We start from the raw sequence: 17135 nt of genomic DNA on the forward strand, positions 1-17135 counted from the left end.
TTCTTTGATTTCTTGGCCTTTCCACTGGGCTCCTGTTGTATCCCCTCCAGGCCACTGTAAATACCTCTCCCTTGGCTCCTAAAGGCAGCCACAGGGAAGCCAGGTGCTCCAGCCCATGACAACAGCCTCACTGTGTTAAGGGACAGTTCAGCATTTCAGCTCCTGGGGTCAGCCAACCAGAGTCGCAGGCGAGGCCCCTGGTGAGCTGTGTGGGGGTGAGGCTTTCCCAGAGACCAGCTCTGCAAAGGAAGGGGGTTGGCAGCTCTGGGCCCCCGGGGGGTTGGGGGGGCGGTCTGCGTGGCCTGTTTTTACCTATAATTCTCAGCTGTGAAATACGGCCAAAGAATCCCCCTGCCTCTGAGGACCACCGGCTTTCTTCTCCAATGTGACAGCCCTTTGCGGGAGTTTCTCCGGGTTCAATTCCAACATCTCTACTGATTTCAGGCAGGGACAGCCTTCTGGAATGCCGCACCAGTATAAAAAGGAAAATTCGCCACTCCTGCTTCCACCAAGGTGGAAGGATCGGGCTGTCCCCTGGCTGTGCTTTTCCCCACCGGCCCGCTAGCCCAGGGCTTGGCCTCCAAGGGCTGGCTGTGTCACCCACCGGCTGGCTGCGCCTCTCGTTCTGCCGGCGGCTCTGCCCGGTGCTTCCGAGGGCCATGACATCCGTCACGCCGTGGCTCCCTAGTGCTGACCCATTATTACAAAGTCCTTCGCTGTCCATGTCGCACAGGTCTTCCCATTAAGGCTGGTACCCATTCTATCACTTCCCGCATAATTAAATGTGCGTGCTCCTGGAATGCCTTCCCCAAGACTGGAGCAAAACTGTGACTCAACAGCCTTTTGGATCCAGTTACAGCGGGATCCAAATCCCCAGACACCTCGCAAGGCTGCTCGTGGCCAAACCACCTCCGAAGGCTGAAGCCATCACCTGCTCCCAATTTCAGAAGGAACTGTTCCAGCTTCAGTTTCCACAGAGCAATCATCTGTTCGGGCCCAAAGCACACTTTTACCATCTGCACTGGTGTGAGTGCAGATGGGGGAAGCAGCTGGACCACGGGCCAGCCCCTCACCACCTATGGCAGGATTTAGGAAGGACGGGGGCTGGGTTGTTGCTCTGCAGACAGCCGACACGTGTTAGTGAGGTGGTGACCGCAGAGAGTAGTCAGAGATTTCCAGGGCCAGGTCTTGGAACCTAGACAGCCAGAAGCAACGGGGGGGGGGGGGGGGTCCCTCGGGGCTCCATCCCGACTCCAGTGGCCCAGGAGGTCCTAAGGGGCTGGCAATTCCCGACGACTCTCAGAGGCACACCCAGGACACAGGTGGTGGACAGCCGTGCGGGGCCCCTCGTGCCAGCCACGCCAGCTTCTGAGCAGCCGCTTGTCCCTCAGGCTCAGCAGCAGGAACAGAGCAAAGAGGTCTTCTTTTTGAAGAAAGCCGGGCAAGAAAGCCAGGCGACCCACTAACAGCTCAGACTGTAGATGTTTAGGTGGGAACTCCCTCTGGGGAAGAGGGCTCCTAGAACTATCCCTCTTCCAGAACCAAAGGCAGGGGTGCCTGGAAGAGACCCAGACACGTCGTTTTTACCACAGAGGCAGGGAGAACGATCCACACTGACTGTAGGTCTGAGGGGCATTCCGACAGTGGTTTCTGCTGGCTTTCTAAGTATAGAAGAAACACGCGCGGGGACGTGGGCATACACCTGCTGTGGCCGTGGGATGCATAAACCACACTCATGCTGGAAGGCACTCAGCACTGATGGCGGAGAAGTTTAGTCCACTTTGGAGTCTGAGCACAAATGAGGCCCAGGCATGGAACCCTCTGGAGGCAGATCGGGGTAGCCAGGGAGCTGAGGCCGAGCAAGGGGAGGGATCCCTGTGGATCTCCTATGGGTCCAGTCCACCTATGGGGAGACTGGCAGCCTCCAGAAAAGCTGACTCAGGGTAGCACATACCCTTGCCCTCAGAGTGCCCCCTCGCTCCATGGTCACCTATGACCAGGGTTCCGGTGCTCCCGTCTAAATGGTGACAGCCATGTGTGGGCATACACTGTCCCCTCTACCTTGAACATCCCTCGCCCTATTTTCCACCAGCTGATCCCTTTCCATCTTGCTCACTATCACCTCCCTGCCTCCAGGCTGAGCTGAGTTGCTTCTTTGCCCACTGCTATACCTTTTGCTCATACTCCTCACAGCGCTGAGCACACCAGACTAAACTAGCTGGCTTATTTCCACTAGAGTCTCAGTTCCTCGAGGGGGCAGGATATCCCTGCAGAATACATTTTGAGTTGTAAATTCCTTCCCTCATGGAGGCCCCCAGCCAAGCTTATGAAGGAACCCAGGGTTCAAGGTAAATACTTCTAAGTAGACCAAAGGAGAGTTTCATTTATATATTTTTTTCTCTTGTTGAACCAGAACATTTTAACTAGTGTGAAACTGTGTTAAAATGCAGATGTCCAGGTTCAAAAAGGATTTAAACCTTGTAAAAAAAAAAAAAATTTTTATGAGGGCTTCAGGCCATACTGCTCTCTTATGTTTTTATGCCCAAGTTCACTGCTATGATTACATGTCACTGTGGCTTAGCCTTGTGGACCCTGCGAGAGAAAGAAACAGAGGGAGCTGTGGCAATTTCTCCTGAGATGAGCAGAGGTTAAGCTACGGAGCCAAAGGGCTGTGTGGTTTCCTTCCTCATCCCCAACCCTACTGCCCATCATTCAAAACGAATAAAATGCCCAGTTTACTCCACAGACGGACTCAGGCCAGGCTCTTAGCGAAGGTTCTAGTAAAACTCTGTGTCATCGTAAGGACACCTATTGTACAGTTCCTTTTATATGAAATGTCCAGAAGAGGCAAATCCACAGAGACAGAAAGCAGATGAGTGGGTGTCCGGGGCTGGGGGCAGGGAGAATGGGGACTGGCTGCTCAAAAGGCAGGGGGTGTCTTTTCGGGGTGGTGCCAATGTTATGGAATCAGTGGCGATGGTCACACAACACAGTGAATGTACTACAAGCCACGGACACGTACGCTTTAAAATGGTGAATTTTAGGTTATATAAATGTGATCGTAATAATATGCAAAAAAAATTTTTAAAAAGGGGGGGCTATCTTACCTTCCTCCCAAAAGTACACTAAATTTTGTTCAGAGTGTTTCACATTCACAACATTGAGGACTAGAGAAGATCATTGCTTATGAAGTTGGGGAACGACTAGGCCAACGTCACCAGGAGGGGAAGCAGAGACAGAGCTGGGTCCTACACGAACGACAGCAGACCATCTCGGCCCCCCACCTATCACAGGAGACCCGGGCCACTTGGGTGTTTGTTGGAGAGGACAGACTGCAATTCAAAAACCTCTCTGGAGCTGTTCGATAAAAATGGTCTCAGGACACTCAGCACACTCAAGGCAAGAGAAACCACACGGACGCCTCAGACAGACCTTCCCGAGACAGAGGGTATAGCCACGAGACTCCAAAAGCAAATCACCCAGAGAATGAAGTTCAACATTCAGTCAAGAAGAATCACTGGGATTACTGAATTTGAAGATCTGATACCTTTGAAATGAAACATTTCACAAACTCCGCTGAAATAAGAAATACTTCCGTTTTTTGTTTGTTTGTTTTTTTAAAAAGACAACGAATTATTCATTTTGAAAAGAACTAGATGGTCCTGGGGAGACAAAGTTAAAGAAATTTTGCTAGCCAAATCTGATTTGGGGATTATTTTGAGGGTTTATTTAGTGCAGTTCTACACATTTTGTGATATAAATACACGCACACATATATACTCAGATATATATGTATGTATAAATACGTTTATTTCCGGTGCAAATCACTCTGTATTTCTTCTTTCCATGAGTCTAATACTGAATTATGATGATGCAAAGGCCCTCAGGATGTTGGGCTAACCCGTGAAAGGGCCAAACACCGAAAAAGGAAAATGATTAAAACACACATAACACACACGATTGTCTTAAAGTTATGGAAAATTAAGTAGGCACAACTGATTGTTCTGAGCTGGCAGGAAAACTTGGGTAACTAGCATAGATCTGGACAACCACGGAAAGCCCACAGCAAGGACCACATCGTGACCAGCCACCAGAGAGTCGGGATGGTAGACTTACCGAGAGCGTCCACTGGCGGGGGGCGCACGGTGAGAAAGTGCAGGATACACAATTGACACAAAAAGGAAAATAATAAAGTCAAACTGGGATTCGAGCAGCAGTCTTACCTTCCTTTCATGTGTTCAACAGTCCGTGGTTTGCCACCAGATTTTCTGTCGGGGCAATTAAACCCACCTCCACCAAGAGCTGCGCATCCACGGTCCCTTCCCTGACTTGCTAAAACTTTTCTTTCTCCTCTTAAACAGAAACCTTCCTCGTTACTAAGCATCACCCCCTAGAGATCACGGCATGGTTTCTAAGAAGAGAGATGAAGACTATATTCCCCAAAGAAGCCAATTAAGATGCTTTACACCAAGAAAATCTTTCAAGTATAATTTACTATAACTTGAAAAGTAATTGGGGAAACCCAGGAAACAAAATTTAAACTGGGGTGAAAAATGAAAAAAAAAATAATAAAGTTAAAATTTTAGTAGAAGAGCAAATAACGTCTTCGTCTAGACCTCTGTGAGTCTGTTTATTAGGTTTATAGTATTGGCTTTTTGCAGCCTCTGGTCAAAAAAGATAGATTAAACTATTGAAATGTCAGGCTCCAGGGTTAATATAGTAGAACGCTCCAGTTTTAGCAGCCTCAAAGAAAGTGCTGATAAGCTTTCAGTAGTTTCAGATGGAAAGAGAAGGCTTGACCATAATTAATTTTTACATTTAAATTAATAGTAATCTGGGAGTTAATTAAATGAGAAGGCTGCTGACTTTGTATGGTAAGGTGGCAAAAGCAAGCAAAGCAAAAGCAAGCACAGAACACGTTTCCCACAATCCATCCACGCTCACTTCCCCAGTCAAGTTTCGGCCAGCTCCGGGACCCGAGCTGACATCAAGCAGCAGGGCTTGATGAGGACTCATCGGACATCTTCTAGAGTTCGGACTATTGGGTCGGCTCCACAGCCCGTCCCTACCTTCCCGCTGCCTCAGTCTTCTCCCCATCGCCTGTCACTCAGGCTGGCTCTGTCCTGGGTCCCTAACCCTGGGCATCAGCCTGGAACTTCTCCGAGGGCGGGTACTGTCTCTGCAGCTCCCAACATCTGCCTCACGTTTACGCCTAGTAGGTGTTCGGTAACCCTGCTTTCCACGGAAATAGGTACATCCACCCACAGCTGGAGCAGATGCCAAGTTGTTTTAAAATGGTTTTGAGATAAAACCTAACCAAATCCCCCAAAAAAATTCGAAGTTTTTTTTTTTGGATGGTAATATTTAAATACCTTTAGATTATAAATTATCACTGTCTTTATTATAGGAAAAAAAAAAAGAGCCCAATAAAGCATGTGACAAAAGGTGATATCTGCAGCGTGAAAATTAAATTAGTCACATACAAAAATGACGTCCCCTATGTGTCTGCCTACATATATACTCAGATATATATGTATGTATAAGTTAATTAATAGTAATAAATAATTAAATTAATAGTAATAAATAAATAATTAAAAAATCAAGAGCAGTGCCACCACCATGTTTAACTGCACAAAGGTGTTTGAAATTTTGAAAAGGAGAGTCAGAAGAGCTTTTAGATCAAAGATCACAGTTTTTTTAAAAAGGCACAGCAGAAAGCTGCTTGGTGATCTCCTGAAAACACATTAAAAGCAAAGTGATTATTTGGTTACCAGACTCAGTTCTATCAGGACAAAAAAAAAGATATCTGAAGCATGTGTCTATTGTAACACATCGTGTAAATCTCAGAAGAAGCTACCAACACTTTATAAGCCTAGAGTCCAGAAACCCACCACCTATGGAAGGTGATGCAGATGCCTCAAGAGGAGTTCTGGCAGCAAGGGAAACTTCAGGTAACCAGACCCCAAATCACTGGAAGCCTCAAATAACCAGATTTCTGCTGGCCCTGAACTTGCAGCATTCCTGCTCCATCCTCAGGGTACCCATCTTCTAGGAGAGCACTCCATTATAAACAGAATGACGACTCTGGTGCCTTCTAGAAGGTTCCATTCACCTCAGACATAAACAAATGTGTGCACTCGGTCAAAAAAATGCACTTATATATTTTAGAAAACAGTATTTTTGTAAAGGAAAGAAAGAAAACTGTTTTCTGGTTGTACTCTGGATAACGAGAAAATCATCTGGAACATTCCAAGCAACTGATCTGACTTGGTGCGTATACATAACTATACCACCGTGGCCACCTTGTCTGGAAGGACATGGTGCCTGAGACCATCAGCTATGTGGCTAGCGCTGAGAAAGAATGCTTCCAGAAACCCCTGCTCACAGCCTCCATCCTCTGCCTTCAGGCCCAAGTGCCCCACGAAGCCTCCCAACCAAATACCAATTCTACTGAGCCCTAGGACCAGAAGCATCTCTTCATGTTACACAGTCTAGCACCCCAGGCGCCCTGAATCTTTCCCTCGGGTGCCTTGATGGGGAACTCATTATCCTCTCTAGGCAGCCTGAGCCAGTGCTTGGGCAAGTCTAACTGCCAGAAACTTCCTTTTGTGTTGCACTGCAATCAACCCATCAGCCTTTCCCGGGAGGTCCAAATTCTGCTAATTGGGACAATGCCAGGGACTTCGAGTGACAAATGCAGTGTTCCAGCCTCCGTGCAGAATTCAGATAAAAGGATTATCACTGCAGCCAAGAACTTAAGGCCTCTGGAAAGAGAACTCTGAAACAGCTAAGGGAAAACAGCTATTTTTTCTTCCCTCCTCCTTTTTACCAAACTTCCAAACATTTCCAAACCTGTCAGTGTCTTCCCTGGACCTTCCTTCCAAATCCCTTTCATCTCAAAGCTGCCAAGCCGTCAATGACATGGAAATCAGTCCCGAATGTTTACCAGCCAGATCTTCCATGGGACCCCAGATTCGATGGAAGCGATGGCCATTTGATTTATAAGCATTTACCTCTGGACTCACTGAAATGTTACTGGCCGCAAACCCTGTTACTTGTCCAATGTTAGGTCCCAGGTGCGCCAGGGAGATAGAACATACGTTTGAAAAGCACCAAGAAAACACATCCAAAACAAAGGGGTGAGGCCAAAACTGACAGAAGATCTGGTTATGGGTGAAAATTCTCCTGCCCTTATCGTGAAATGGTTTTACGGTTTTTACAAGAACTGGGAAGACATTTTTGAAAAATGTCAAAGCTTAAAAACTTTGTCCAGTCCTTGCCCCCTTTCCACCAAACTACTCCAGCTCTCTGAATGTATTTTCCTCTAATTCCAAATGAGAACTGCCCGTTTAGGAAAAGAGGAAATTTGGTTTTGGGGGTTTCTACCTAAAAATTGTCCCAAACATTGTCCCAAACACTGAACACAGAGTTTTTTCCTCATGGGAAAAAACAAAAACATTTCATCAGTTGTGAGACAACAAATTCAAAAAGCTGGTATCAAGAAGAACAGCCTGGAAGAATGTCACCCTCTCAAGTTCGAGTCCTTAGATTTTTGGTCTTAGGAAAATGTCACAAATGCTTGCAAAGTAGATGTAGCTAGATTTTTCTCTGCACATTCCCAGTCCATGTTGGAAGAGCAGAGCTGGGTCACAGATCTGACAGGGGGCCAGTGTGTGGATGACAGCAAGCAGGGAGGCGGGCGGAGGGCCACGCTGCCCCAGTCTGGTTTTCCCTGGGAGTCCCCACACTCACAAACACCATGAAAAAACTCTCTATAAAGCACATGCTCCCAGGCTCCCACTGCAGCCATTTCTAACATTCTCACAAGGCTTAATAAAGGGTTTTGGAGATTATAGGCTGTGAACGATGGAGGAGAAAAGGACATAATTTCTGTAATAATTACTAGAGGACATCTGCATGAAGGCTTTTATGCATTATCCCAAGGCTTCCAAGAAATTTATAGGTTTCATTACAACGCACAATAGGCATGGAAACTGTCATTTTGGAGACAAAGGTAGGGGGGAGGGAACAAGTCAAGTACAACTTCGCAAGGGCCTCAAATTAATAGATATTCTGCACTTGGGAGCTTTAATTCAGATGGATTCTAGGTGCTCCTGCTCCCCAGGGCCGTCATATGCACCGAAGCCTGAATCCGATGCTTTCTGCTTCCAAGTCAAACCAAGCACGTGCTCGTTTCCCCAAAGGAACAATATTAATGGCAGAACTTGTATAGTTACCTTTTTTTGCTTTCTTCTGCAGCTTCAGTGTATCTGAGGACTTCTTTTTTATCTCTTGGCGAGCTTTTTTATATTCTAAAAGAAGGCAGAATATTGAATCATTTTACCACTTTGCGCAATGGACAATATTCTAAGGAACAACCATTACTTTCATTACAGAAAGCAGAAACGATGCCCTGCAATGAAGAGCTTAATCCAGAATGCCAAATGATAACAATCTCACACTGACATTGTATAGCCCAGGGGCGATTATTAACATGAAAAGCCACAAAATGCACCTTGGTCTTTTCCTGATAGTATTCACTCGTATCAGCTGTGAGGAAAGACGTCATTCGGGGATATTTCACTACAAGTGAAAAATCCACAATTTCTCGGCCCACGTATCAGGAAATTGAAAAATAGGATTTGCTTTCCCAAAGGCCCAAATCCACAGTGCTTTGCTCAAAAAGGAACCCATGTGGCAAGACGCTCGCCAGATGTTACAATTCAGCAAAGAGCCCCCGAGCCCCCGGCGTGAGAGATCAGACGGCGTGGGGGCAAACTGGGGAAGGTCCAGCTGCCTTAGCCTTACTCTCACACCCACACCAAGGCTGGCGCTGGATCCCGAGGAGGGGCGGCCCACATACGTACACCACGTCCCCCCAACGACTTCCTCATCCCCCACCAGTCTACACCTGCTCCTGGACTTCCCATTTCTGTCACTGGCGCCTCCATCACCCAGATGCGGACATCTGAAGTGACAACCGCCTCTGACACCTCTCTCCTCCTTTGCTGACCTCATATTCAAATAACTGCCCGTTCGACCAGTTCCCTTGCAGACTCCCCGGATGCTTCCCTCCCCGCAAGCCCCCCAGCCCCATGCTGCCACTCAGGGCCCTCAGTCCCACGCTCCTGGGATCCGCTATGCGCCAACCCTTCCTCCTGGCTTCCTCCCGCCTCCAATCTCCCCATAGGCCTTCCCTCCCCAGCATTCACTGCAGGTCGTATGATCCTCGGAGAAACCCGCCCCTCCCACGCTGCCAGTACCCCCAGCCTTTGGGTCCAGGAGGACCAACTGGGGAGGTGTCCATCTGGACCACTCTGCCCCCAGAGCGCGGCACACGAGGTGCTGAGGGGCTTTCGTTGAAGCATACGCAGAGAGGGCGGTGGTTCCAGGCAGGAGACCCCAGGTCAGCTTCTCTCTTTAAAAGGTTGGCTTTCGAAACGTGCTGGAATGCCTTACGTGTGAATCTTTGGCGCCGAAGCCTGGCATTACCGTTCACGTTCCATTCAGCCGATCACAGCTGAGACCACTGAGAGCCTGGGCCATCAGCCGCTGAGGGAGGTTTCGGGAGTCCTTATCCTCCAACGCCGAAATGGGAGAAGTGGGACCAGAGGGGGCCCTGCGGGGGGCACCAGCAAGGGCAGGAGGCAACATCCGGCAACACCCGCAGCTCTGCTCGGGGCGCGTGCTGCTACGCAGCAGCCAGCCTTCCCCCGTACCTTTCGCGTGGTCTTTATCCAGCTGGTTGGCCACTTTCTTCCATTCTTCCATCTGTTCTTGAAGTGGGTTTATCAGACAATCGATTAAAGCACTTCCACCCCAAAAAAAAAAAAAAAGGAAAGACAAGGAGAAGTTAAACAGATACATTCTGTTGTGAGGTTGTCAAAACCACCTAAGTCACGACAACGGGGTGCAAGGCAAGGCAGCACCTAAGCCCAAGTTCACATCCAAATCTCCCCATTTCGTAACAACCTTATTCTCAGAGTGCTGCTTCTCCAGGGACTGGTAGGAGGCCGTCAACATGACTGGATGGAGCGAGCCCGCTTCCCATTTCCCCTGCTCACATTCTCCCTCTTGTGTTCACAAGCATGGTCGCAGACCTGTGGGGTCACCCCTCTGGCTGCACAACAGAAGCTCCTGGAGAGCTTTAAAAAGGTAAAGACATCAGGGCTACACCCCAGACCTCATGCCTGAGAGAAACCTGGAGGGTGGGACCCCAGTATTACTATTTTTTTCTTTTTTAAAGCCACATGATTCTGATGTGCATTCAGAATTAGAAGTCATGAGTGTAGACTAGCTGGACAGCCTGGAGAAGGAAAGCTGAATGGCCAGCTTCTGGAGAAGAGCGGCGAAGGCATCCCCAGGTACCTCCCCACACAGAGGAACCGTGTGAGGCACAGACCCCCAGGGTTTATGTCTGTGTAACAGAAGGAAAATGGATACATTCCTACGTCACAGAGATGTTATAGAAAAATTAGCAAGTGCCCATAAATCGCTCGAATTGCACTGGTGGGAATTACTACAAAGGTGCTCTCTGACTGCTTTTTGATCGTGGCCCTCCTGAAAATCTTGAAGTTCTTGGTACAATTCCCTCCTTTCCTCGTCAGGGCCTCCCCTCCCTCACACTCACGCCAGCCATCAGCACAGCTCACCTCCTCCTTTCTTCCAGGTCTCTGTTCAAATTGTCCTTCTGAACAGACTCGCTCTAACCACCCAGGGTGGAACCGGGCCACCTGTCTCCTAGCCCACGGATTTCGCCTCGTGGCATTTCCCACGGCCTGACGTTGTGGGAGGTGTACGCGGTGTCTAGAGTGTAAGCCCCATGAGGACAGGGCACGGTCCTATTCACTGCTATAGCCCACACGCCTTAAGACAGTGCCTGGCACACAGTAGGTGCTCCATAAACACTGGCTATTGAACCAGTGTCTCCTCATCCCTAAAATGGGGTAGGGTACCGCCATTCATTCATTCATTCATTCTTTACTGCAAATAAACCCAGATGACACGTGGGAGAGGAGGCATTGCATGGTCTGGGAGCGAGCAGGAGGGAAGGCGGGCAGATGTCATCACCTGCTACCCAGGTGCTTTCTGCTCGAAATGTGTGGACATTCCATGAATTCTCACAAGCACCCCAATTTATAGCAGCTGAGATTCCAGCCAAGAGGCCCACGCCTGAGCGGCCAGCCCGGGGTTCAAACCCAGGCCTATCAGTCTCCAAGACCAGGCACTTCCCACCATGTTCTGCCACCTCCCATGGTGGCCCGGCCAGGAGGGACAGAGGCCTTTCACATTGGCAACCCCTCACACAACTCACGATCCGTAAAGCAGAATGCTCCAATCTGCTTGGAAGAATGTCCCTCCCCTCCACCCCCCACTGGAACACTGGTGACTCCAAATCCCTGGCCAACCACTGCCAGTTCTACCCACTCTGGAGGCTGGTAAGACAGACAAGAGGCCAGCAGCACGGAGGGCTCCATGGTTACCGCTGTCCGCGGTGGGTAGAGAGGATGCCCCCGGGTAACAGCGCGTGCCCCGCTCCCCAGCACCACGACTCCCCTTCCAGAGGCTCCTGCAGAGGGTGCATGCCCTGCTCGCACGCTGGCGGGGCGCCAGGAGAGACCCACAGGAGCACAAAGTGGGGTGCGGGCTCCATGAGGGCAGGGACCCAGGCCATCCGGTTGTCCGCTGCACCCCCAGCACCCCGCCCAGAGCCTGGCATGCGGCAGACGGCCCACGAACACTTGATCAGTGAGGGAGGAGCATCACGGGCTGTGGGCACTGCAACGCTACAGGGAAAAAAGTGCCGCCCCTTCCCCCGAAACCAGCAAAGGCTGGTGAGATCCCGGCGAGACGCACTCCTCACCTCGAAAACTGCCTGAGCTTGGCTTCTATGCTTCTGTGTCTCATGCACATCCTGGTCAGGGCGGAGCCAATCTCCCTGGTTCCACCTGAAAAAGAAACACAGGCAAAGCTGAGGACAGGAGACAAGCCGCGATCACTGAAATCTTGAAAAGAGAACGAAATCATCTGGAAAGAAGCTGGATTTCACCACGGGGTAAAACCCAAGCCACTGCCTCTCGCCAGGCGTGTGTACATGCCCTCACGCACGCACGTGTGTAAATATACATGGTGACGCATTTTTCTATTATCACCAAAATAAAAGGTACCTTTACTATACACAATGCCCAGTCATACTTTCTATTTTCTCTAAATGCCAACCGTGACCCAGAAATTGATTTTACGACCCACTAACGGATCGTGACCTGCAATGTGAAAAATAACTTCCCAAGGAAGACGATCAAAATAGTATCTGATATTTAAGGAAAAGCTGTTGGTTTTGGTCTGTTTTGTTTTGCTTTCCACTTCTGGCCAAATAAGCCCCTTAGCATTATTTAGAACAGCTAATAAGGACACTCTAGCTGTTTCAAAGCACATAGTCTAGAAAACAAGTCATTCGGAGACAAGCAAGGCCAAAGCAGAATGCAATAGGGGAGCATTTTCCTAAAGGGTTTGGGGTAAGGCTGGTGAAAGAGGTCCTCAGACTCGACAAATGTCAAAGCAAGCTGTAATTCGGTTTGATTTTCCCGAAATTCTTGTCCCACTGCCCCCTTCGGGCACACCCTCTTTCAGATTATTTATAAAGTTTCCCTCCTTCCCCCTCCTAGAAACAATGCCTGAATCAGCACTTAGTTGGGTGTGGGGGAGCAAACTGCAACCACAGATGGGAATTCAGCATCAAGCACTGGAAAGCGCAATTATAAATGTTATGAAAATACTAGGACTCATGAAATCGGGGGGGGGGGGGGGGGGGAGTGTCAGTAAAGCACTATTTTCCACAGACAAGGCCTTTAAGGGAAAGCTGCAGGCATTTATGGTAGGTTTAACCAAGCCAAGTTAACAGGAAAAAAATGCCCTCCCTTATTAGTACTGATGACATTACTATAGTTCATGTCTCCCCCTTTGCCTGCTCTTCTAGAAATGCCAATGCGCTATTTCAGTTCCTCCTATTTTCCATTTTATTCTGCACAAAGGTTTCCAGAACCAAAAAAAATTAGTGATAATAGTAATATATATTAAATATTAATATTTCTATATCCTATTTTAGTCTGAAAAGAGAAGCCTTCTAGAACGATTCCCCCATTCCTCTAAAACACGGTTTCTTGGCCCAAATACTACAAACATGTGGGCCAGATGAGTCTTTGTTTGGGGGTGGGGGATCCTGTGCATTGTAGGATGTTTAGCAGCATCCCTGGCCTTGACCTTCCACAAATCAGTAGCCGCCCCCCAATCTGTGACATCCAGATATGTCTCCAGACAGTATGAAGTGTTCCCTGGGGAGCAAAATCCCAGTTTGTGAAGCACCGTTGTAAGAAAACCGAGCAAGAGCTAAAGGTCACCTGAGGCTGGGCAGAGCCAGCCAGGAGTCTTGGTAAAATGTCACCCTTTAGCACCCTTTAGCCCCCGGCACCTGCAGCCACTCCCGGGAGTTAGAGACCACCTGGGCGTCCCCATCTACTGCCGCTCACCATTCTCCACCAGGGAAAACCAGTAGAGGGCGCTGCCTGCACGCGTGACGCAGGCAAGCTTTTACTGCTTAACGAGCAAAGGCAAGGAACACTTTATCCCCAGGGAAATATCTCCTATTTTTCCCTGGGCCTTCATTTGATTAGAAGTTAATAACCTGGCCATGCAAGGAAGCTGGCACACTCATGTACTGCTGGAAGGAGTGTAAACTAGTCCTTTTCTGGAGGAGAATCTGGCAGCGTCCATCCAGCAAAGCCTTTAAAAACGAGTCCCCTCTTTGACACGGCAATTCTACTTCTAGAAGTTTAACCAGAGAAAACAATTAAGGACGAGAGCAAATCCTTCCCCAGGAGGACAGTCCTTGAAATGCTGCTGACGACAGTAAAAACTGGAAGCAGAATCCCATTCTGGGGAGCAGGGTAAATAAAGCATAGAACACAGACTGATGCTGGAGTAGCAATGTAGCCCTCCCCAGGCCAGGCCGCGGTGTTGAAGGTCGTGGGAAGGTGAGTCACCTAGGTGGAGCTCAGCCTGTGCCGGGCCCAGGGAGAAGTGCCGGGCACACAGGAACTCCCTCCATCCTCGAAACGCTCCTGGTTCTGCTAGTACAATTATATCCCCATTTCGTAGACAGGAAAAGTGTCTTATGGAACTTGCCCAAGGGCACGTTGCTAGTAAGTGGGGTTCCAACCCAGGCCAAGCCTCCAGAACCTATGCATTTCATCACTCAGCATATGGCTCTGACTACAGACAGCAGAAGCTGGGGCAGGGGCAGAGCCAAGAGCCTAGAATGAGTACCGCTAAATGTACTGAGCGCCACGCTATGAGGGCTGTTAGGCCTTTAAAGCCCCGCTCTCCAATTCTGGCTGTACAGCCTAGAAATGTCGAACTGGTACCGCAGGACTGAGCTCCTGTCCTTGCTAAGCTACCACCGAGAGCGCAGGGATGGGCAACTGCTTCACGGATAACCTCTGCCTCAGTTTCCCCAAGACGGGCTTCCGGGGTTGGAAAAGATCACTCAAGGTCGGTTCCCTCCCCCCATTTCTCCGCTCCATTATTTCTGTTACCTTCCCAGACATTTTCCCCTAGGCGGCCACCGGTCGTGTGCCACCCCCAGGAAAGCCGGAGGCTTCCCAGAAACAGCCAGTCTATGGTATGATAACAAGCAGGTCCCTCATAGGCCCCCGCAGCACAGGAAAGCCTGAGAGGGGAGGAAATGAAAACAGCAAAGACAACTTCCAAACAGCGTGTCTCTGTCCAACTGGCACAGGGCAGGAGACAGGCGGGTGACCTCCGCCACGGACTCCGGGACCGTCCGCGGGAATTACTGCTGATCGCAGCAACATGGGGCACCCTAAAAATAGCTCGATCTGTGGATGTGCTTAACATCTTATGCTCTTCCTGACCCTTGCTAAAACTCACCAAAAAAAAAAATCAGCAAGTTTGAAAAAGCTTCAGAGGCAACTGGCTTTAGCTACAAAGACAGAGCAGACATCTGAAAGGGCTCCGATCTGACAGTGAGAATATTTATGGAATCAAATGGATAGCTGGGACACTCAGCAGCTTGTGAGTGAGGACAAGAGCTTCCTTGTTTCTGGATTCCCCGCACCCAGCCCTGGTGCTGAAGGAAGGAGCCACCATCTACCATTCTGAGAGCGGATCACCAGGCAGGCAGGCCTATACCTGGAGGCAGGACCAGGGGGGTTGGGTTTGTCTTTTGTTTAATCCATACATCTTTGTGTGTCTTCTACGTACACACTATAGAATATTCAAAATAAATACAGGAGTCTTCTTTTAGAAAAGGTCTAGACTGATGCAAGGTCCATCCAAAGGAACAATGGTATATTCACTTCCTATTGCTTTTATAATCAATCACCACAAACTTAACTGGCTTAAAGCAATGCACATTTATTATCTTACAGTTCTAGAAGTCAGAAGTCCAAAATCTGTTTCACCGGGCTAAACTTAAGGAGTCAGGAGGGCTGTGTTTCTTCTGGAGGCTCTAGGGACGAATCTGTTCCTTGCCTTTTCCGGCCTCTAGAGGCTGCCTGCATCCCTTGGCTTGTGGCCTCTTCCAGCATCTTCAAAGCCAGCAGCTTAGCATCTTTTCTCTTCTCTGATCTCTGCAAGGTCCTCACATCTTCTCTGACACTGATCCTCCACCTCCTTCTTATAAGAACCCTTGTGATTACACAGACCCAGCTGGATAATCCAGGATAATCTCCCTGCCTCAAGATCCTTAACTGAATCACAGCTGCAGAGTCCCCTTTGGGATGAAGATGGAGACACCTTTGGGGACGGCAGTATTCTGCCTACCACACTGCATAAGAGTCACTAATTTGGAGAGTGCCCAGGGGCACTGTGTGTCTCTCTCCAGAGCCCATTCATCCTCAGATGGTTAAGTCTGGGCCAATGACCTAATTCCACCCCCTTTGACAGTAGCTGGTTCAGGGATGGGGCAAAGAAGAGAGAAAGTTGTTGTGGACGCCTATGGGGAAAATGTCCCTGATCTTAACATCAACACACCAAAGAGATCCCACAGGTCACGAACAGAAAGCAGGCTGCCCACCTGCTGCAGTCAGCTATCATTATGGCCATGGGGACACCTGCCTTAGGATGAGACCTGTCCTCCAGACAGAAGACAGAGGGGCCGGCATCCCCAGTGACCTCCCTGAGCTGAGACACTAACACACAGACCCTGAGCAACCTCTGGGCCTGGAGCTCCTGTTTTGCAAGAGCATACATTTCCTTATTTTTAAAGCCACTTTGATTTGGTTCTGTTTCTTGCCAGTTGAAAGGAGAAGAGGGAAGGGAGCATGGGCCTCCTGCGCTTCCCCCGAGCATCAGGAAGCAACCTGCTGCTGAAAGAAATCGCAGTCTGGGCAGTAGCTGCTGAGCGACACAAAGATGCTTTATGGCAAAGATCTTAATTCTTTCCAACGTGGTACACATGAGAACTTTCTGCTGTAACAAGCAAAGGTTTTTATAATACAGTAGCACAAAATTAGTCAGTGATCTACACTGGATGAATTGCAAAGGACACAACGGTGGAGAAAAAAGACAAAAGTCCAGAGGCTAGGCTATCAGAGTATGAATGCTGGGGCCGAATACTCTGTTTTGCACCTGAAGACACTTAAAAACTCCACAAATGCTTATTGAGTATTGCATCCATTTCCCAGGGCTGCCGTAACAAAGCACCCCGAACCAGCTGGCTTAAAACAACCACAACGTACTGTCTCATGCTTCTAGAGGCCAGAGGTCTGACATGAAGGTGTGGGCAGGGCTGTGCTCCCGCGGAAACCCGCAGGGGAGAATCCTTCCCCCCTCTTCCCAGCTGCTGGTGGTTACAGGCAACCCTTGGCTTGTCGATGCATCACTCCAGTCTCTGTCTTCGTTGTCGAGGGGCAGTCTCCTGTGTGTCTCCGTCTTCACACGAGGTACCAGTGAAGGCATTCTGTCCTCTGTACACATCTGTGTCCAAATTTCTCTCTTCTTATAGAGACACCAGCTGTACTGGGTTAGGGCCCACCCTAATGATCTCACCTTAATTTGATTACACCTGCAAAGACCTCATATCCAAATAAGGTCACATTCACAGGTACTGGGGGGTT

At 49.1% G+C, this 17135-nt stretch overlaps 1 protein-coding gene across 5 annotated transcripts in view; it reads right to left on the reverse strand.

Annotated features, from left to right (window-relative positions):
- The window catches only part of MTSS1 (MTSS I-BAR domain containing 1), a 160731-nt gene that overhangs the window by 23905 nt on the left and 119691 nt on the right, over positions 1-17135 (reverse strand). For all 5 annotated transcript variants that reach the window (XM_035011892.1, XM_035011895.1, XM_035011894.1 and 2 more), the window contains 3 exons: positions 11864-11948; positions 9720-9811; positions 8238-8312 (listed from right to left, as the gene is read on the reverse strand). In XM_035011892.1, the coding sequence (XP_034867783.1) occupies positions 8238-8312; positions 9720-9811; positions 11864-11948 (252 nt within the window). The remainder of the gene's footprint in view (positions 1-8237; positions 8313-9719; positions 9812-11863; positions 11949-17135) is intronic.

This window comes from Mirounga leonina, unplaced genomic scaffold, assembly GCF_011800145.1.
Source record: "Mirounga leonina isolate KUSES-001 unplaced genomic scaffold, KU_Mleo_1.0 Mir_165, whole genome shotgun sequence".
NCBI classification, from domain to species: domain Eukaryota; kingdom Metazoa; phylum Chordata; class Mammalia; order Carnivora; family Phocidae; genus Mirounga; species Mirounga leonina.